The sequence below is a fragment of the Astatotilapia calliptera genome, chromosome 11 (genome assembly GCF_900246225.1).
Source record: "Astatotilapia calliptera chromosome 11, fAstCal1.2, whole genome shotgun sequence".
NCBI classification, from domain to species: Eukaryota; Metazoa; Chordata; class Actinopteri; order Cichliformes; family Cichlidae; genus Astatotilapia; species Astatotilapia calliptera.
In genome coordinates, this window is record NC_039312.1 from 23,650,543 (window position 1) to 23,673,410 (window position 22,868).

General features: G+C 41.1%; 1 protein-coding gene across 1 annotated transcript; it reads left to right on the plus strand.

The window, feature by feature from the left end:
* Positions 1-12: 12 nt before the first annotated feature.
* On the plus strand, positions 13-21,173 carry gsk3ab (glycogen synthase kinase 3 alpha b). Its single transcript, XM_026185918.1, has 10 exons — positions 13-678; positions 9,756-9,943; positions 10,053-10,136; positions 11,703-11,813; positions 17,126-17,256; positions 17,531-17,735; positions 18,963-19,058; positions 19,220-19,406; positions 19,529-19,606; positions 19,727-21,173. The coding sequence occupies exons 1-10, from the start codon at positions 504-506 to the stop codon at positions 19,792-19,794; spliced, it is 1,323 nt and encodes a 440-aa protein (XP_026041703.1). The 5' UTR covers positions 13-503; the 3' UTR covers positions 19,795-21,173.
* The last annotated feature ends 1,695 nt before the right edge of the window (positions 21,174-22,868 follow it).

Below are 22,868 nucleotides of genomic sequence, written 5' to 3' on the forward strand. Positions count from 1 at the left end.
TATTATTATTATTTTACTAAATCACTAAGTCTTGGTTTACTGGTTTATTTATGGTAACTATTTTTAAAAATATTACTCTTATTAAACACGTACACACGATTAACTCCAGCTTCAAGAGCATAATTGATTCTGTTAATATGGATTTCACTATATGTCCGAACCCGATCTTAAACCCAGTTGCAATGTCTACATTTCTACTTTTGTGGTAAAATGAAACGGGTTTGTTAGGTTCGTATTTTAGACTTAACGACCCAAATAACTCCTTTTCCCATGAAGCCTTGCGAACTTTACGTCGTTGTGCGTCAACTCCCCAGTCCCCCCTCCCCCTCCCCATCATCACTGCTCTACAGAGGAAGAAAGGGGGAGACGGGTAACCTACAGTGAACGTTGTAAGTGTAGTTTTTATTTATATAGTATATTAAAATACACAGACACAGCTTAAATATCTGCCGGCGTGGCTGCTAATAACGTCCGACCTAGCCCCGGCTTTAGTTCAAATAAATATGAGCGGCAGCGGGCGGCCCAGGACCAGCTCATTCGCTGAGCCTCCCGGAGGTCCCGGATCTGCTGCGGCCGGTGCCGGATCAGGGGTAGCCGGCGGAAGCTCGACAGGAAAGTCCGGGGGTTCACAAGCCAGTGGAAGCAGCTCGACTGGCTTTGGGAATTTGAAGCTACCCAGTAAGTATTATGTTATATTTTTACCACGTGCCCAGTTTACACGTTAAGACGAAGACTTGGACTGTTGGTTATTTTTTTAAAGAAACGTGTCGGGAATTATTTAATGCGGTGGAGCTAAATCTGTTAGCAGGTTAGCTTTGTAGCCAACGCTAGCTATGTTTTTCATTAAAGGAGCCTTGCGATCGAGGGCTTTTATCGACTTGCTAACATTGTAGTTAGCTATGAAGGGAAGCTTAGAACTAAGCCGCTGATATTTCGACTTTAACTAACGTCATGTCATATTTTTAATAAAGATCAGTGGTTATTAGTGCATTGTAACCCAACAATAGCGTTGTTTTAAGCATACACGCTAATATATTGGTCATTAATATCAGATATAATAGTTAGCGGTCTTGCTAACATATTGAAAACCATCTTATATAGGTTATTAATCGTTGTTCTCGGTTGTGTCTTATCTTGTGCTGATGTTTTGCCCCACACCGGTAACGAGTAAGCTGATACCTTTTGTGGTAACTTGAATTCATGGAGATAATCGTCAGCGAAAATCTCTCAATACTGTTCAATCAACTGTTACGTTTGCTCATTAACCAGCAAATATTGACCCTATCTTATCTAAGTGCTCCTTCTGGATGCCTACACTTTAGCAAACAGGGGCTCATCTATGCATGGATTTAGACTGTTACTTTAGAAAAATAACCCCACTTCAGGTCATCTTTAAAATCTTCTGTCTTAGTGTGGGGTATATTAACTGTGTACTTTTTTGCTGGGAGTTGGAACATAGTCACTGTCTTCACCATTTTGCCAACATTTCTGGTGCTCTGGACATCCTGGTTTGCCAGCAGGACTTCCTTCCAGGTAGTCATCCAGGTGTGATGACAGGAACTTGGAAAATGCTCATGTTGCAGTTGGCTGAAACCAAAGTGTGCATAAAATGAAAGCGGCAGAAAAGAATAACATCACATCTCATGTGTTAAATTTTGAGTTTAAGCAGTTACCTATAATTACAGCAGATGAAACGGAAGGAGGGCAAAGAAAAATTTCCTTATCTTCATCCATTTAACAATGAGCACAACTGTGGATAACTTCTTCTTTTGCGTCCCTTGCCTTCTTATTTTCCACAGTTTAATGAATTTCCCCTCAGGGGTTTTTCCTGGCTCACGTTGGCCCTTTGGGGGTGGGAGACTGAATACACACAAACACGACTGGTCTGCCTATAGTTAAGAAACTTATAAATGTTCCTAATACTTTTAAGCATTTTATTATCATACATAGATTTAAGATTGACTTAATTAAACTCCCATTTTAAAAATAAGACATTATGACTATTGCAAAAAACAATAATCATGATTGTTTTGTTCAATAATTCTGATCTCGGTAACACAAGTATTCATAAACTTTGCAAACATGTGGTAGCTAAGTCTTTTTCCTAAACTCGAATTATAGCTTTGTTCAAATGAAGAAAATATAATCAAGGGAGAAAAGGTGGTGAACATAGTGAAAGATGCAGTGTCACCTGATCAAGAGTTAGACCCAGATTAGCATGGGTTTTTGACCATAAACCCCCGTCTTGCTAGTAAGCAGCCTCAATGGAGTTAGTGAAAGTCCCAGGCAGCAGCAGGCTCACAGGAGAATGGGTGGCCAGGCAGTGAATGACGGAAAGTCGACAGCCAGTGAACGCCTTGGTTGCACGCCACCAAAAGCAGACCGGATGATAGAGCCTGTGAGGTCCAGACACAAAGACCGTTACCATTAAAGTTTCTTCGTAGGTTCACCCATGTGGATTTTACAGATTTTACTTCTAGATGCTCATCAAAGGCTGTCTTTATATGATCTTGGCTAAGACTTAGAGAGACAAGTGAAAACACACTGTACTAAAAGAAAGGGTTTTGTCTGTAATGCAAGATAAAGCAAAAATGAATTTTAACAAGTAATAATTTACCAAGATGTTCATTATCATGAACATCTTGTTTTCATAACTGCTGGAAGTTAATATTGTAATCACTACCTGGACCTCATAGAAACCCAACCCAGTGTAATGTTTAAACTACATGGACTCTAAGCTCGCTCGCCATCTCCATGTTTTTGTCTTTCATCCAAACTTAACCCTGGCTCAGTTCACACCTAAACATGGTGTGGATAACCAAGAAAACTCCAGGCTAATTGTTAATCTAAAACGGAGGGGGGGGAAAACAGATTTTCCTTAAGTAGTAATTTAGAAGCATAATGTAATTTACTATTGTTAGATAACTTTTCATTTTCCAAATCTGAATTGTAGTTTCTCAGAAAGATTTCTTAAAATAAGCTGTCAGAAAGTAAATATGTGCCACTTGCTGTATTGTTTAATAAAGGGGATCACTGAGCATGTTATCAGGGAGAGGCAGATCATCAGTTTCACAAATTTGGGGAACGTAGAGGGTGGGTATCTGACCTTGGAGAGAAGAGCAGGAAAGCAGAAGAGCGTTTTTTGACGCTCTGCAACTGATCCAGATGCTTTTTTTTTACAGACCTTACATCCAGTTTACAGTCATTTGATCAACGTCTTTTGTTTTTTAGTCCAGCAGTCAGGGAACGTTTGCTCTCGATTAGTAAGGAGCATTAACAGACTGCAGTTATATCACTGCTTATAACCCCTTTTCAGTTGTATAACCTTAAAAATGTCAATCAGAAGCACTAATTGACCACTGAAAAACACTTTGTGATCACTGATGCCAGAGGTAACAGAGCCCAGCTGCAACTGAAGGGAAAAAACTAAAATGTGTGAAATTAATTAGATCTAATCTAAACACAAATGGACAAAGACGTGATCAAATAAATAAGAACACCAAACTGATCGAGGACTCAGTACCAGTTTTCATTACACGCACAGCCCTTTTTATTAGTGTAACAGTAACATTTTTGTTCATACAAAAAAAGCCTAATGCCTAAGGTAGAATCACTGTTTTCTATTTGTGTCTGTTGCTAATGTTGAATTCTTAGTTGGACAAGAACCTCAAACTATACCTCTCTGTTATAAAGTGCCTGTTTTTTAGAATAATTGAGCTATTTTCCCCGAACATTCTCTCTCTCACATACACACACGTCCATAATTAGTGATATAACATACTGTCAGGAGAGGAAGTGGAATGATGTCAGTCCAGCCACACCAACCTCATTAAGCAAACTGGTATCATCAAGACATGACAAATCCACATTAACAACATTGTTCATCTGTGATATTATGAAGTTCAGTGTTTCAGCAGCTCTGAGTCAGCACTGAACTCCACAGCATCTCTGGGTGTAACCCATTGCTCATGGTTTCCACCCAGTGTGGTATACAGACTTCAAATATAGCAGTAATAGAGCTCTGTGTAAGGTTATTACTGAGCACTGGCAGATACTATTTGAGTATCTTTTTCCATTTACAATACTATACACATACCTTGACTACATTTATCTGATCAGATGGAGAATACTGATCTAATAGTATTTTTCTATGTGGAAGAGAAGGAATTATGCTTGTGTACGACCTCAGGTTCAACATAAACAGCATTCTTTGTAAATTAAAGTGCTACAAATCAATAGATCCAAAAGTATAATTTTACTTGATTTGTGTTGGTGGAATAATAAAGGATGATATCAATCAGTAAAAATTAAGTGGCTTTTTTGGCATTATTCATGTAGTTTATTTTCTCCTAAAACAAAAAAGGACTCTGCGACCGAACATAACGAGTGAGAGAGAAGTTAAAGCATCAGCTCATCTGAGCTTTTCAGCCGCGTTGACCACAAGTTGCAGTTTAGTGGGAAAAAAAGGCTCAAGCATAAAACAGAAATCTGGAGCTGGTACTGGTGTTACACACCTTTGAAGTGCTGCTGTGGTGAAGTAAACAGAACATTGTTATATATATTATTACAGTACTCTGTTTTTGGTAACCATTGTCCTTGATGTAAATATGTAAAAAATGTGTATGTTTCTGTTCTATGTCTTGTGTACTGTTTGTTTGTATATGTGTATTTCTTGCTGCTGTTACACCCAAATTTCCCCTTGTCGGACAATTAATGCTGGGCATACACTGTGCGATTTTTGGCTCGTTTTGAGCCGATTTTCCAGTCGTGTGACCGTTTTGGTGATTGGCCCGAGTTTCGCCTTCATCGTGTGTCGTGCATCGTGTAGTATACGTGGGGTAAGGGGAGCGATTAACACCTCACGACCAGCTCCCAATCATCAATCGCTTGGTCATAAGAAAATCAAACCTGTTTGAAATCCTGTCGGCCGTCGTAAGGGTGTCACCAAAGCCTCTCACACTGCGCACACGCAAACACAGAAATGGAAGTGAAAAGACGGAGCAGCACGGCAGTGCAGCGTGTGATCTGGACACAAGCGATGGAGGCACAACTTGTAGAACTTTGGCAAGCTCATCCGAGCCTTTTTGACCACAACAACCGTGAAAATAGTTGGATTTACACTGCTGCTCAATCACAGCTGCCTGATCAATGTTTTTCATTAGCAATTTAGCAAAGTTGATGGTGGTGGTGTGCGCGTCTGTGTGAGTGAAAGACAGAGGGAGAGCAAGCGACAGATTTTCTGTTATAACCTTCATTTTATGGACGCACAGTGTGAGCACTCAGGTCACATCAGAGCATCGGGTCGTATAGTGTGAGACTCTGCATCGTGACCTACGAACTTCTAACTAGGGCTGCTCGATTATGGCAAAAATGATAATCACGATTATTTTCACTGAAATTGAGATCACGATTATTTGACGATATTTATTTCGTCCGCCAGAGCTTATATATTTTTTTTTTACATGCTGTAGTGCCATTTGTCGGAGCATTTCACGTTGCTATACATCAATACAACTGTTATAGCCCATATTTTTAAAATGTGTATGTATTAAGTCCATAGTAATTACATTAATTGCAAAAAAGTGCAATAAACTACAAAAAAAATTGAAAATCGTTTTTGTTTTGTTTTTTTACATATATTTCTACTTGGAGAAATTTAAGAGGTTTATCCCTCAAAACTTTAAATACAAAAAAGTTGCAAAAAATAGTTTACAACAACAGGAAATTTATTTTGAGTGTCTTCATAGTTTTATTTTTGGAGATACAGCAATTTTTATATACTGCAGGAAAAACAAAAAAACAATCCTATGATGCAAATTTGCAAAGAATGTGCATGTGCATCAAAATAAACTATTTCCAGCAGTGCAATTCGAGTTCTAAGGCCTACAAGTAAAAAAACTACATTTTCCGCGAAAATGACGTCACTTGCGATAGTTCGCGTTGACGTCTTTTTCAATGTGGGAAGTGTTATGAACAGCTGATCGGATCGGCAAAGCGTGTTTCTGGAATATTATGTTTTTGTTCCTGCAAGCGCTTTTTATGCAATTTTTGCAAAGCTATATGTGGAAGGAAACCGTGACCTAGGACAAGCTGATGGCATAAGATGTAACTCCTCTGGTTTCATATGGAAAAAAATTTATTGTGCTAGCTTAGCGGTTCAGGTTCTACAGGGATTTAAAAATAGTTATACAAAACGAGCATGCTGCTCTGACCGGCTTTAAAGGGTTAAGAATAACAATGTATTGAATAATGACTTTAAAAAATAATATAAAATAGTGTGCAAATACTGATAACAGTGCAAGTGTTTGCAATATAAGAAATAAATGAAAAATGTGAACTTTGCAGTGTTGCTCTGTGGTGCAGCTACGACACCATAGCAAAGTTTACACACTGTGTCTACTTGATCCACATCTGACTCCGCGAACCCATAATGTTTCCACACCACTGAAGTTTTTTTTTCTTTACCTTTCTTTTCAACCAACGGCAGTCACTCTCCTCTCCAAATAACTTCTGCTTAGCTTTCCGAGCTTCCCTCGGGTCCTCTTAATTGTTGTGACGCGTGTTCGAAATGCAGAGCAGTGCGCTTGATTTGCCACACGGAGCAGCGCGAGAGTAAAGCATGAGGGAGGGGCTAATAATCGGCTCAGTCATTTTTAATGATCGTTGAAAGCCCAGATCGTAATCGTGATTAAAATTCGATTAATTGAGCAGCCCTACTTCTAACCCCTGCGAGTCAATCGTGCAGTTTGAGCAGAAGCTGAATAACGCGACTGAAAAAATCGCACAGTGTCTGCCCAGCTTAAAGGATTATTCTTACTCAACATTCTGGAATTTGCTATAAGAATAAGTATCGGACTGATATCTGATCTATCAGAAATGGGAAATGGAGAGAAGCATTTCTGGCTGTGCCACATTCAGTTTGAAAGCCGTCATGGTTGTACTGTGTAGTTTTGTGACGAGTAAAATCTGTACTGTATATAGTATGATTAGCATCGTTCAGGAAAATGAAAGATGAATGGATTAAAGGGACCAGTAGCTTTGGTGCAATTTCTTTCTGCCACTTACACGCTTATGGAGAGTGCTAATAAACTACTAATGATCAAGTAGTAGCAACCACAAATTATTTTATCAAGTTAAGTGTGTGCTTGAGCTTTTTTACACTTACAAACAAGCTCAAAGGTAATTGCTTATTAAGTGGGGGTGTGATCAGAGTCACTTTGCTCGTCCGTTTGCTCTTATTAGAAACCAAAGCCCTTCACTGGCAGAGGAGCAGACTGCTCATCTTTGTATTCATTATTCAAGACCCTATCATGCCACAGCTGCTCCATATTTAATGTGCTCCCCTGTGACTTAACTTTTTCTTTCTTTCGTTTTTTTAAGGGTGTAAAAATGATGCTAAAATAAAACACAAAGGGGCAATGTAATGTGCAGCTGTACAGCAGTGTGCAGACACCACACCGCGACTGATCTCAAAGCTGAATATTTCCTGCTGACTCGAGGGTAGAGATCAGATCTAGGCCAATCATGTGGATATGCTGCTGGCTTCTATTTACTGTTAACCTTGAAAAAGTTTTGACTGGAAACTTTAGAAATGGGCAAGTATAATTTTTGCCTTTGGTCAGCACTGATCATTCGGAGGTGGTAATCTATCTGACTAAATAATTGTTGTCTAAGCATGTGCTGGAAGGGCAGCTGATGAAGCCAAATCACTTAGGCTAGTCGGGAGAAATAAAATGTTTCATTGTCTGATTCCATTTTGTAACTCAAAGACATAGCAGAGATCAGGAGGGGTCCTGTTGAGACAGGCGAAGTGAGCAAGCCCAGGAAATGGAAGCACCTCTGGGTGTGCTACTGTCCATGCAATGTTATCACAGGCTCTGACAAGCCTTTTGGCAATGGGCTTCTTCTCTGCTCTTCATCCCCTCCCAGTGTCATTGCTTCTGGTGCCCATTTGTCAGATAATTCTTGAACCAACACTTGCACAGTCATAAAACTCTGAGCAGCTACTTGACCCTAACTAGAAGTGTCAGATACTGTTGGGTCTTAAGCTTCTCACTTTGCCTGATTTCCACAAGGTCGAACATTAGCCTGACAGTATCACTGCTCAACCGGTTGGGAACACATACAGTCCAGTTTGATCTAAAGTGGGAAGGTCTAGTAAACCATAACCTTAATAGCCTTAATAATTTTAATGTACAAAGGTAAGCATTCATATTTAATAACTATCCATTAGTAGGACTCATTATGAATGGACTGCAATGTCTTAAAATAAATACAATATGCCACATCTGTACCTGCAGACATCCTTTAGTACAGGAACCCCTGGGCCATGGACCAGTACCGGTCCGTGAGTCGTTTGGTAACGGGCTGCCAGAGTTGAGGCTCTGGTGTGAAATTTATGCTTTACACAGTTTTTATTGTTAACGCGGTTTCCCTGGGTCTTTTCCCGTGTTGTAGTTGTGTATCTTATTTTGAAAGAAATATTTAAGCATTACCATAGCGACCAGAGAGCATTAAAGGGCAGACAGGAGGCTGTTACTCTCTATGTTGTTAGCGCATTTCAGGAGGACGCTGCTAATAAAGTTACACAATTACACGGTGAATTCACTTTTTTTTTTTTTTTATCATATTTGCAAAATACCACAGTTTTTTGTCTTGGTCGTATCATTTTATTTTGTTGTATTTATCTGCGACACTTTAAAGGCCGGTCTGTGAAAATATTGTCTGAAATTAAACCGGCCCATGGTGCAAAAAAGGTTCTCTATTTCTTTATTTACTTTTTATTTTAAATTGCATTACATTTGAAGTTAAATTTAGTAACTGCATGATGTTGAAGTTTATTAATAATTGTATTAAATAATCAAGACTATATATTTTGCTAAGATCAAGCCCATGCTGTTTTATTTTCTTTGGAAACTATTCTGCTATTTTTTTTTTCTCCAAGAGTCTCACAGCCCCACACAGGTTTTACCAATCTAATGGCAGATTTGCAAGCTCTTCTGTTTATTTATTTCAGTGGTTTAAAGGTGGTTGGAAAAAACCTGTTGATGCATTAAATTCTACTAGACGATGGTAATGTGCTTTTACACACGCACGCACGCACGCACGCACACAAAAAGAGTTGCATAAACTGTGATTTTTGCCATGTTGTTTTATCCTCATTAATTTTGCTTTTCTGTCAGACATATGCCTGTTATTTAAATATGGTATCGATCGAATTGAATCTGCAAAGCTGAAACTGTGATTGATACTTCCATATTCGGTTTGGTGCACAGTTCCCAACCTGACTGTTCTGCTTTAGCCAGGTTGTGTAGCTAAAGCAGCAGCTACAGGGAATTACTACAGGGAATTAATTATATTGGTTAATGTAGTCAGTAATTAGTAAATTTGGCTTTTAGCTGTAATATTTTTTTGGAAAACCTTTTTTGGCCTCAGGTTTCAGGTATTTGTAACAAGAAGGGATTAATCATTGATAGCAGTGTTGAATAAATAGATCATTTTAATGCATGGGTCCAGTATGAAAGACGTTTAGGCTGATTTTCCTCAAGAAAGCAAGGGCAAAGTGTTGTGAGAAGAAGTTCATTATCAGTCTGGATTGTGCCTGAGGAGCTTTTACTTTTACATCATTTTTGATCTAATTTCAGTAGTATTATTTAAGTGCTAAGATGTGTAACTGTCAGGTAAAGCCAAATGTTTTTTAATAATTTCAGGATCTCTAACAAGTTTTTTTTTTTTTTTCTTTCTGTCATCCACAGGAGACAGTGGCAAAGTGACGACGGTGGTAGCCACACCCGGTCAGGGCCCTGATCGCCCACAGGAAGTGTCCTACACAGACATAAAGGTTATAGGAAATGGCTCGTTTGGAGTGGTCTACCAGGCTCGCCTCATCGACACCCAGGAGATGGTGGCAATTAAGAAAGTTCTCCAAGACAAGAGATTTAAGGTATGCTTAGACAGGCTTACCTGGACAGATAATTACAGTGAAGTAAATGCTAGTTTTTCACCTTGTGCAGTTCACTCACTTTTCCTTCGTCTCTCTTTTCCTCTTGCAGAATAGGGAGCTGCAAATTATGAGAAAATTGGACCACTGCAACATTGTCAGGCTACGTTACTTCTTCTACTCCAGTGGAGAGAAGGTGTGTTTGCACTGACCTGACATTTTACGTTGTATATTGTAGAAACTTAGCAGATGGAGCACTGTACTTCCACTCCCTGGCATTTAATCTTCCATGCATCAGTGATGATTCACAGACATGTTTTGGACAAGCCGATCTTGGTCTTTGTTGTACAATGAATAGTTGAATACTTGGAGTTGATGGGGTCCAAGCTCTTTATTTGAATCGCTCAGATTATTGTGGTTTTAAAGAGAAATCACAGACTATGCTTGGCACACTTTTTAAATCTCTGAAGACTTGAGCAAATAATACTTGAGCAGATGACTTTGTGACACACTGACTAGTGAATTAATCTTCTGATGCTGTGGGAACAAATGTTTCAGTCCCTGAATTCCTCAGATCTGGATGCTTAAGCGATATTATGTTCTTTTAGTTTTTAGCCAAATCTAGTGTAGAGTCACCATATGACTCAGTCTGCCTCTATCATGTCAAATCTGAAAGTAAAAAAGTTAATAAATTAGCTCTTTGCTGGTGTTATTTCAGCATTTATAGTTTAATTTACTTTAGAAATATTTACAGCAGCAAAGCAGTAAACTGTGATCACACTCATAATTGCGCATTGGTTTTAGCATTTAAGTCAGCATCCCTCATTGGCCCTCCTCAGGCACACTGAGTGCTGCAGGTACCACTGCTACAAAGAAAGAATTTAAAGTTGTTCCACAGTAACTAGCAGCTTTGACAGCATACAGATGGCTCTTATTTTAACCTCTTTTTAATTCATTGGCTTTGTGGCTACTTGCAACAATCCAGTGCTGGATGGTAGCAGCTGAAAAAGATTCTCCCATGTTGAAGCTTGTTGAACAGGTGGTTTGTGGGACTCTTATTGACTTTTTAGTGTCTAAGGTTTTGATTGTGACCACAGGGATTAGTGCTACTGCTTTTTCTTTTTTGTGGTGACTGCAGCTTCAGGTCAAAGTATGAAAGCGTTGTTGTCCATACTGCTGTATATTTTTTCCAGAAGACCAGAGGCAGAATCTCCTAAAAGTCTTTATTCCCTCTGAGATACATTTTACAATCCACCTGCATCTATTTTTAGCCACAAATGCAAGTGACATTCTCACACTGTTGAGTCAACAACCAGCATTGTCTTCATGCTGTGTTTGCAGTCCCACTAACAAGAGCCTCTATATTTTTGTAGCCTCATATACTGCTTTTAATTTGAAAATAGCAGGAAAATATTGCTCGTTGCTCAAGGTAGCTTTCGTCAGGTTGTTTCACAGGTAAACTTAACTGTGGTTGGTGGAAACACTGTCATTGGGACAATGACGGTCAATCACTTTGTCCGACATACTTATTACTAGCCCCGGGCCATTGGCTGTATTGACTTCTGCTGAAGTGTATCCCCACTGTCTGGTTGTATCAGCTATATCTTTCTTTCTTTCTTTTTTTTTACACCCCATGCACAATACACTGTTTCATTACATTCATTTGATCTGGTTTCACTTTTGGGACTCGATTTGAAGTGGTTAAGATTCATTTTCCTCCAGTAATCACACAATCCTCTTTGCTTTTGTTCCTCTTTACCAGAAAGATGAGGTGTATTTGAATCTGGTGCTGGATTACGTCCCCGAGACGGTGTACAGGGTGGCTCGCCACTTCAATAAGGCCAAGACCACCATCCCCATCATCTATGTTAAGGTGGGTAGAAACACACACACACACACACACACACACACACACACACACACACACACTGCTGCTCACGTGAGCATTTCCCGGTCACTGCTATCACCATGTCACTGTATGCATTGAAAAGTGAGTGGTTTATTTATTACTGCCATGTTTAAATCTTGTATATTTCATTTATTAAAAAGGACATTATAACCATAAAGACATATTGTGAGGTCTGTTTGTGAACGCAGACACAGACCACTCTGTTTATCTTCAAACAGAGTTTTTAACTGAGTATCGTTCTCAACCAAGTTGAAGTTTGTAAATGAGGGGATGTTAGAGTTTCAAATTGATACCATGGATGCATCTATTAAAAATCTCTGACAAGTATAAATCCTGGTGACCTTGAATTCAAGGCCAGTGGTAAAGTTTTCTGAAAATCTTGTGAACACGAGAATGAGGGGACGTACGTTTTTCAAAATCTCAGACAAATTAGAATCCTGGCGAACTTGAGGTCAAGGTCAAAGGTCAGAGTTTCTGAAAATCATTAAGGATTAAGGTTTTTTAAATTTAAGCCATTAGTGCACCTACTGGGACGCTCTTGGAAGCTTTAAAAAAATCTGTTGGAAACTGGGAGTAAATTTTAGTTCAGTAATTGCTTGTGGATGTAATAAAAACAGGCAGCTCACCATTTCAGGATTATGAAAGCAGAAAAGAGGAAGGATGGTCCCAAGGGAAGTGATTTGTTTGCAGTCTTCTTGGCTGTCTGTTTCGGGTGCTCAGTTTGGAGAGTGTTTGCGTGCTTACTGTGTGCGAAGCAGCAGAGGACATTATAGCTGTCTCATGGCCCATTTCCCTACCTCAGCCTCCTGCTCCCCTGTGCCTTTGAGATGCATACTGATCTCTGTCACTCTTTCTTTTTTTTTTTCTCTAACCGTCTGTCACCATATGCAGGGTCTTCTCCCCCCTCCATGTCTCCCTTGGTGTCATGTTCGCCATTTCATCTCCTCTTACCTCTCTCTGCCCCCCTTTTAACTATCATCTCTTATCCCTCAGTCATCTTGTCTGCAGTATTTTATAATCTGGCCAGCCTGCTGTCAGTGCATCATGTGGGCAATAATGATGATAATGGAGATGATGACGAATTAAGATGCTTACTGTCTGTGTGTCACAGGCACATTTAATGGGCACACACTTAACTGTGTGGTGAATTTCTCATTCCATAACAACATCATCGACCTTGGGTGTGTAGGCAGATGCCAAATAGGAGCTGGCCGTAGATCTTCAGGGAGTATTTTTCACCCTTGTGTTATTTTGGTATAGAAGCACAATACCACAGGCTGCATGAGACAAACGAACAGCTGCTTCTTTCGACAAACCCCTTTACATTGTGCCCAAAAACAGAATTGGGGCACATGTTGATGTGACTAACATATGGTGAACATCTATACAGAATCAGCTGTGCCTACAGATTAAATCATCCATTTTAGTAAAAGTTTAACAACATTTAATTTGCAGCACAATACACGCTGCCCGGTCTCAGGGCACAACGTAGAATGCTGATGAGAAAGTGATCTATTTGTTTGGACACAATCTGTCCAGGTTTCTTTTTTTCCCAACAGTCAGCACAATTGTCAGACTAATGGGAAGTATGTTTCCTGTCTGAAGCACGCTTGTCATCCACACTCATCAGCACAGATTTCTCTCCATGGCAACCAAGAAAACAAGCTTTGAACAAAGTGGCAACTGTCGTGTTTTAAACCAAACAATGAGCTCTTTCTGAATCTGAGTAGTTTTTAAATGCATATAAACCTAACAAGCTGGTTAGCTATTGGTAATTAGTAACTTATTTAAAACAACACAATTGACGCATAAGCTTCTGCTCGTTGTAGGAAGTGAACTATGGTCTCTGGTGGAAGCGACACCATCACTAACACCATGTGGACTTTTTCACCCTTTAAATGTGGAAAGTAGGGCTGCCACAAACGATTATTTTGATAGTCGACTAGTCACCGATTATTTTTGCGATTAGTCGACTAATCAGATCATGCATCCATTGGACGTAAAACATACAGCTTATTGCACCAGCAGCATCTGCTCTTATATAACTATCATTAGCTTACAGCTTTAAGTGTTTACTGTATGTGCTAACTAAAAATAAAGACAAGATGATAGTTTATTAAATTTTAATGAAATTTGCAGATTGTTTCGGTGAAGTAAACTCCTTGCTATCTAAAATATAACGGGACACCGGAGTATATTCTCGAGCATCTCACACTTCTGACAATCAGCTGTGTAAAAACTATAACTTTAATCTCAGCCAAACCGATTTACTCAGGAACAAATAAAATACTGAAAAAAGCCAAACAATAACATTTTGAAGTTATCTAAGTGACTTATATATATTTAACCTGAGTAGCGAAAGACAGCAGTGGGTTTGAAAACGATTTGCCGGGAGTCCGGGGTTCTCACGGGCTCTAGTGAGCCTTGCCCCCGGCTAGCTATCGAGCTAGTGGGTAACAGACGTCTCCGAAAACGCCTCCTCTGCACCCTGGTGACATATCCCTACTCCAAGGCCCTGCATGTGTGGGTGGTTGTGGTGGAGCGGGAAGAGGGAGGCAGCTGGAGAGTAGGGGTATGTCACCAGGGTGCAGAGGAGGCTACACCACTCCCCCCCCCCCCCCCCCCTCAGTCCCCTTCTGGCTGCCTCTGCCTCAATTTTATCCCACAACTTAGACATTCACATTACTCACACTCTCATTACACATACATATAGGATCTTGGGGCACGATACACGGAGTCCAAATTACCATCAGGGTGTACACCTCACCCCTGGCGTCGTTGCCCACCTCTCAATTTTAAATACACGTAGACATTGAGGGCTAGCAGGAGGGACTATGCGCTTACCTGCTGCTCTCTGGCAGGTAGCTCCATGCCCTCCTGGGTTTTAAATGCACCTTAGAACACACATGCATCAACACTACAATGAGCGGGTGGAGGGAGGTTTGGAGTCTTCTCTCACCCCCATTCTCTGCGGCCTGCGGGGGGGGGGGCTAGGAGGAGGAGTTGGCCGTCCGACTGCGGTCTGGAGTGTGGGGCCTCCCTGCTGCTGCAGAGTCGGGGTGGTCTGCCTCTCCCCACCGCAGGGAAAAGGGTAACACCACCTGGGTCTGGGTGCAGTTCCCCCCTCCAGGGGCAAGGGTACCTAGACCCGGTTTGTAGAGTACGCTTGGGGAGTGTGATCGTGTGTACAGTGTCTCTTTATGTCTGTCTCCACGTTGGTTGAGTGTGGAGTAAGTGCATATGAGAGCATGAGGATGGGAATGGCTGTTTGTATCTGTGTGTGCCTGTATGTCTGTGTCTATATGTCAGGTTGGGTATCAGACGCCACCTCTCTGGGGACATCTCAGGCCCTCCAAGGTTTGGAGGCCTATCTCCACCCACCACCACTTCCCCTGCCAGTGGCGGACTCCCTCAGGTGTCGGTGCGTTGGTGGTTCTTTGTGTCTGGGGGTGGGCGTCCGGGTACACACCGGCTCACTCCTTGGCGGCCGCTTATCGGGGCCTGGAGCCTGGGGCTCGCTCGGGCCACTTCGGAGGTGGGGTGCCCCCGGCCTCTCGGCCTGGGGCTCGGTCACTCAGGCACAGCTGGCTGCCGCCGGAGCTCACGGGCGCGTCACTGCAACTCCCCCTGGCTTCTGCTCCGCGGCTGCTGAGTGAGCCCTCATCTGGGACTCTCCTCAGCTCTTTCTGGGACAGTGGCGCGGCTGCCCCTCTGTTGGTCTTCCTTGGTCTCTTGTGTTCTGGGGGCCTCTGGATGTCTGGAGTTTTGATCTCCTCCATACCTGCTTCATACCCTGGAGGACGGGGCTGTGGCTCCCCACACTCCCTAGCAGATCGTTACATGGAGAAACCTTTGGAATGCAAGCATGCTGATCCACACAGGTATGCACTCGGGTGTACACACGGGTATTCACAGACGCGGACTACAGCTTTCTTGGCTGCTGCCTCAAAGCACATTGTGCGCTGTCTATCTTGCGTGCTGCACAATATCGTTTATTACTTAGTATCTACTGATATCTACTGCTAGCTAGTTTATTGTGATGGTGCTGTGTTTTTTTTATTATGTTGCTCTTTGTTGTTTGCTTTCTCTTCTGTTTTTTTTCTCCATACAGGTGACCCAGGTGTTTTGTTTTGTTTTTTTTGTTTGTTTGTTTTTTTTTTCTTTCTTCCCCCCCTTCTCACCGTCTCTTCTCCCCTTTGGTTTTCTTTCTCTCCCTCTCTTTCTTTCATTCTTTCTCCCTGTCCTATCCACCAGTCATGTCTGTCCCATTTGTAGCAACTGAAAATAAAATAAATTCATAATTATAATAAAGGTCAATCAAATGGACCAATATGGCAAGGCCATGATGATCCACTTGGTAAAATAAATCCGCTTGGCATCTTTCTTGGCCTTAAGACAACAATTCTGATGGCTAAAGATCCAAACGGGACAAAAAAAAAAAAAAAAAGTTTATAGGACCAAATCCCCAGGAGGAGTTCGTTAAAGTAGGAAAAAAAAAAGAAAATCATATATCACTACATTAACAGTCATGGCTATTTAGCAAGCTGCTATGAGACTGTGTTGGTTCATCTGCACCTTCGTTTTTGGCTCATTCTGATCCTTTTAAATGCAGAGTGTGCACTTAAAATTCCTCCGATTTTATAGCACGTTATTTATCTTCACCAAAGCCATTAAATTTGTGATACTGGGGCGTCCCGGCTTGTCAATCTTCAGTTTAGTATTTAAAAGAATGTATGCAGTGAAAATAATTGGCTGCTCTTAAAATGTCTAAAAAATTTGCTTTTCTCCAGATAGACAGGAATACTGTTTTCTCCTTTGTGGGATGAAATAACACGCCTATAATAAAACATGGAATTGCAGTGTAAGTTCACTGTGAGAGAAGCTAATAATTCTTTTCTTTTTTTGTCGTCAGTCCTGCAGCAACAACTTGTTAAACTGAAAACAATGAACTATTTATTGATTATTTTTATTCATCTATTGATTTTCTTCCACTTATTCGGTTCATATCTCATTTAATTTATTAAGTCATGCCTGTATTGTTTTTCTTTCAAACTTGTATATTGTCCTAAAAGTAAATTGACTTGCATTTCATGTGATCTTAAAAAACATGAAAAATGAAAACGGTGCAGGAATCCTGATGGTGGCTTGTAGCTAGGACGTCTCCAGTGAGATATAAATGGCTTTTGTTCTTAAATTGCTCTTTTTTTTTAGATTTGTTTGATTTTTGTCTGAGTTGTTAAACACTGTTGGGCATCGTGTCTCTGTCTCCTCCTCAGGTGTACATGTACCAGCTGTTCCGCAGCCTGGCCTATATCCATTCCCAGGGCGTGTGTCACAGAGACATAAAGCCTCAGAACCTCCTGGTGGACCCAGAATCGGCCATCCTCAAACTCTGTGACTTTGGCAGGTCAGTAACATTTCCCGCCTGCGGGCAGATCTGTCTGTCTGCATTTTTCATTTTTGCATTGTAGTGACCATTTCTGTCTCATTGTGGATATTTAGTTTGCTGTCTGTTTGTGTAGCGCTCTTCCTCGGGCTCCGCTTTCCCTGTGTGGATCACTCATGCCTTTTTTATGTCTGGGTCGCTTACATGCTACTGTGAAAACAAACACACTGGCAAATCCAAGGTTCACACCGACTGCGAGTCTCATCCTGAACTGTCTGTTTTCTGAATCCTCCAGTGCAAAGCAACTAGTTCGAGGGGAGCCAAATGTTTCCTATATTTGCTCGCGGTACTATCGTGCCCCAGAGCTCATATTTGGTGCCACCGACTACACGTCCAATATTGACATCTGGTCAGCCGGCTGTGTGTTGGCCGAGCTGCTGCTGGGTCAGCCCATCTTCCCCGGAGACAGCGGTGTGGACCAGCTAGTAGAGATCATCAAGGTACAGTAAGAGTGCTGTAAACAGTGGTACAGCTGGGCAATACCACCGCCTCTTCTTCCTCTACCTCTTTGCCCCCCCCCCCCCCCCCCCCCCTTTTTTTTTTTTTTTTTTTTTTTTTTTTTTGCACAAGTCGAGGAGCGTGTCAGGTTACATTTCACTGTGTGTTATACTTGTATAACTATGCATGTGACAAATGAAGAACCTTGAACCTTGTAATATTGTAAATGTAGGATTGTTTATAAAGGAACTGCATATTGAAGAAATATGGAGGAAAAAGCATGCTTGGTCGAGGTCAGGGCTGCACAACATTTTTTTTTTTTAACTTGGTCCTTCAAAAGCAGCTCTGTCTTAGAAAATGTTACCTTTCATTTTGTTGTGTTTAACAAACTTAAATATTAGAAAACATCTCTGAATGAAGAAAATATAAATATGCACAGATGCACATTGTGAACAAACACAGAGCCGTATTCATGAATATGAAAAAACTCAGATAATGATCTTTTCTGTTATGACTTGTGACTCTTAAGTGCTTTTGGTTTAATACCACTCAACAAAGAAAAGACCAGGATCTTTTCCTATTAGTATTACTATTTATGCATACATTTTTGTATGCATGCCGTGTTTCAAAGCACTTTTAGGTGTGTTCACTCAGGGTTGAAGTATGAGTCCATTTTCCCACACTTAGCTATCTGGGCTTCCCGGGTAAGCTGTACAATTTATTTATTTTTCATCCACCTCAGACAACGACTGGATCAATTTACTAGCAAACAATTCCCTTCCCTTCTTGTGTTTTCATACCATTATTATATTGCTGTTGTCCCCTTAGACTCCCTCGTCTCACTGTTGGACAGGCCCCAACACATATTGAAATGGGTTTATTGTAATGTTTAAAATCATTAGGTGTGTACTCATATTTGATGATAGCTGGTATTAAATAGGCAAAAGACAGCCTGAGGGCTAGAACCAGTCCAAAAATGATCTCAATACAGCTTTGCAGCATCCTAAAAGGAAAGCAAAACAATCCATCAATAATTAATAAGAGGCAATATAATGCAAAGGAATCTCAAGGTTGTCTGCAAAGAGGCTGAACTGCCATTTAACTGAATACCAATGCAGTGTGTTTCATCTGTGATCTCTGAAGTAGTGCATATCAGACAGTTGCAAGATTCAGACTCATTTATATAATGTAATGCAAATAAATGTTAACATTTCACTCCTGTTTGGCAGGTTTTGGGGACGCCAACAAGGGAGCAGATCCGGGAGATGAACCCCAACTACACAGAGTTTAAGTTCCCACAGATCAAAGCACACCCTTGGACAAAGGTATGCTCCCATTACTGGACAATATTGACGTTGAGAGGTTTACCTCTCTGAATGCAGTTACTGTTGCTCTTTAGAGAAAACGTCACACTAAACTAATTTTAATGAATCCAAATTCATGCTAGCATTGATCATCGATACATTTTCTTTCTCTCTCCTATCAGGTGTTTAAGCCTCGTACCCCACCGGAGGCCATTGCTCTCTGCTCTCGACTGCTGGAATACACGCCGGTGACCCGGCTGTCGCCACTGGAGGCATGTGCGCACGCCTTCTTCGATGAGCTGCGCCAGCCGAACACCCGCCTCCCCAGCGGACGAGAACTTCCGCCCCTATTCAACTTCAGTCCCGTTGGTCAGCATGTCCTTTTTTTTTTTTTTCTTCTTTCCTGCAGTCTGTTTCTTGCACAGATTATCAGCTGTTATTTATATTGTATCAGTATCATTAATCATGTTTTCTTTGCCCTGTACTCTCAGAGCTGTCCATTCAGCCCCAGTTGAACTCCACACTCATTCCTCCTCACGCTCGTGCACAGACATCGCCTGCATCACACGGTACGTTATTAAATGGGCTTTAAAAAAAATTATATATATATATATAATTTTTTTTTTTTTTTTTTAAAGGCACTGGTGTCTGTAATTGTTAAAACTTGTGCTTCCTCTTTTCCCCTGCAGAGGGCAGTGTGTCAGACAGTACCGCCCAGCCCAGCTCAGCACCTAGCTCCATCAACAACAGCACCTGAGCATTCATCCCTCTGTCATATTTTCTGTTTTGTCTTCCCCATGTTCTTTTTACTTTCCTCTGCTCCTCTCCCTCTCAACCTTCCTCCTGGCTCCAAACCCTTACAATACAAGGAAAAGAAACTAGATACACCCACGTAAAAACTCAGCACTGCTATTTCCCCTGAATATTTAACCATTTTCAATAAAATGCTGCACCTGCAGCTGTGGGTTGAGGACATTTAGGTAGTTGTGCTTGGGCTTATTTATAGGATGCAGGCCCAAGTCCAGGTTGGCTGCTGTCTGACCTCTTAGGATGTTTAGGAGATGAGGAGGGGGCTTGTATATATTATGTGGATTATCTGTAATATAATCAACAGTTGGCTTTTATCCCTTTTTTTCTTTTTTAGTTCATTTTATTTGAATTTTATGTGTGGCCACAGTGCCATTGATTGGGATCCTGATTGGCTAGTTAGTGCATAAGGCCCGACTGGTAGACAATCATCCTTTGTGGGGTCAAAAATGCCACACTTATACTGTACAGCTAACTCTGTGGACTGTCTGTCGCTTTCCACTTAAGTTGTCAGTTCACAAAGGCCACTGGTGAACAGATTCACCAGAGGAATGATTTGAAACAAAAAAAATCTCCCAGCGAATACAGTGTTGGCTCAAGATTGTGCGTGTCATTTTAGATAAGAGGTGGTTTTAGATTTTTATTACAGAGAAGAGCTCCCCAGCCCGTGTTCACCGTTTGTTTTCGAGTATTAGCTCCAGCACTGCCTTTTACGTGAACGAGAGGGAGTTTTGTGTGAGCAGAGCGCACATCTTCAGTTTTTTCTGTATAAGCTCATGTCGTCATTTAAGCTGGAAACCAAGCGTTTCAATTTAATTCTCAAGTGAGTATTGCACATCTCTAAAAGGGAGTAGAGGGAAGCAAATGTTGGTGGGGGGCTCCGGCTACATCTCAGAGTAGCCTCGGTGCCTCGCCGTGTTTTGAATGATGTTGCTGTTTGTATCAGCCTGATTATGTTGAAGAATGCTGTTTTCGCCGCTCACACCATCACTGGCGCCGCTTATTGTTTGTGCTGGAGGATGACTGTGATTTCATTTTGTGTGTCGCCAGAGTGTTGAAACCATCTTCGCCCCTTCCCAAAGCAAGTCCGCCTGCAAAGCTCATATCATGTTCTCCGCGCCATGCGGTGATGGTCGGGAATGATTCACGCAGCTGGCAGTCCTCTGTGGGCGTGGCCAGTTTCCTCTCTTCCAACACGCATGTTCAGCCCATGTCGACCACGCTGTTTTACTTCCACTAATATCAGTAATAATCTGACCAGAAATTATGCTCGAACCCCTGAAATCCAACAGCTTTTGGAGCCTCCCCCCTTCCATCCCTCCTAGTCTTCATCCCTCTGGCTTCAGATTCCCCCTTTTCTTCTTTTTTTTTTTTTTTTCCCCCTGCCCACTGCTAAACTTGTAAATATCAAGTACCTTTTATTTTATTTTGGGTTTTGTTTTTTTTTTTTGTTATTATTGTTATTATATTGTTGTTCCTGTAATTTTTTTTTCTCCTCTAGTAGACCGGCGCAGCAGCGTCCGGGTGATTATCCTCAGTCGCAGTCTGTAAATACGATTTCATTTCAGTCCCTGGTTCACGAGGGGAAAACAGAACAAAACGTTTCATTTTTATTCTCTCTCCCTCCACTTCTCTCTTCAGAGCGGCCCCTTTCCCCCCATAAATGTTGTCATAACTGTTTTATTTATTGTGTTGTGGGTTTTTTTTTTTTTTTTTTGATGGGTGGGTAAAATTGAGGGATTCTTTTTTGTTTTGTTTTGTTTGCGTTTTTTTTTTTAATTCCACATTTTAGTCTAGCAATTTCACATGCAAAATAATTTCACATCCAAGATACTGTACTCGGATCCAGATGTTGGAGCGCGTTGTCCAATCCGTGGTCTCGTATGAATGCAGGTGCACTTGCTCGCCAACAGGTGGAACTCCAGTTTTCCATTAAACTTCAATGTGAAGGGAATGTTACAAGCCTCTGGATCTGTGGGGTCGTGGTGTTGGGAGGGAGCACGGGTCACTGTATGCGTGTGTGTGTGTGTGTCTGTGTGTGTGAGTCTGGAGGAAAGGGGGGAAATTAATTTGTCCATTGGCATTTATCATCTCCTTTGTCTGACTCACCTGTTTTTTCATTTCTCTGTGCGTCATGTGACTGTAACGGGCTTGGCCTGTTAGTACGCTGTGCATGCTTCACAGATGGTGAGTTTCTCGAGCACAGCAGCAGGGAATATATGTGTGTTTGTATGCGTGCTGGCAGACCATGGACATTATTACCTGTATTTTTTCCAAAATGAAAAACTGGCTATATGTGCTGTTTTAATATCTGTTTTTCCCCGTTCTGATCTGTCACACTCTGTTGTGACCCTGCTCTTTAAACCACCCCTTGTCCAAGAGTGGAATATACTAGATGGGAACAGAACAGTTGGATAAAGGAGATGATGATGATAATTAGAGAGGGATGGGGGGAGAGAGACAGTTTTTGTTTGTTGGTATAAATAATTAAACTCATTAATAAAGTGATGAAACTGTACCTGTGTCATGACTGAGTTATAATGGGTAGTTGAGTTGTATATGGAGGATAGAGGACATACTGGCATTACTATACAGTTTACAATACTGTGAGATTTACTTAATAATTTTTAAAAAAATGATTGTAAAAGTTCAACATTAACCACAATATTAACAGACATACAGGCTTTAAAGGGGAACTGTTGTCCAACTAAATATTTTCATTCTTTCATCATGCCACAATATACGCTTTATTTATCTTATCCCGATCCTTGGCTCAACCCCAAAGTTCATCCACTGTAGCTTCTCTCCCTTTAAAATCCTCCCATATTGGGTGAAATGACTCTAACCATTCATTTATGATACATAGTGATATGAACCTTGAAATCTGAGTCAAAATGCACTTTTGAAGTTTCTCCACTGTATTATATCAGTGCTTGAAGCTGGTTATAGAAAAGTCAGCAGGAAAAAAAAAAAGATTTAGACTTAAGGTGTGTGTGTGTGTGTGTGTGTGTGTGTGTGTGTGTG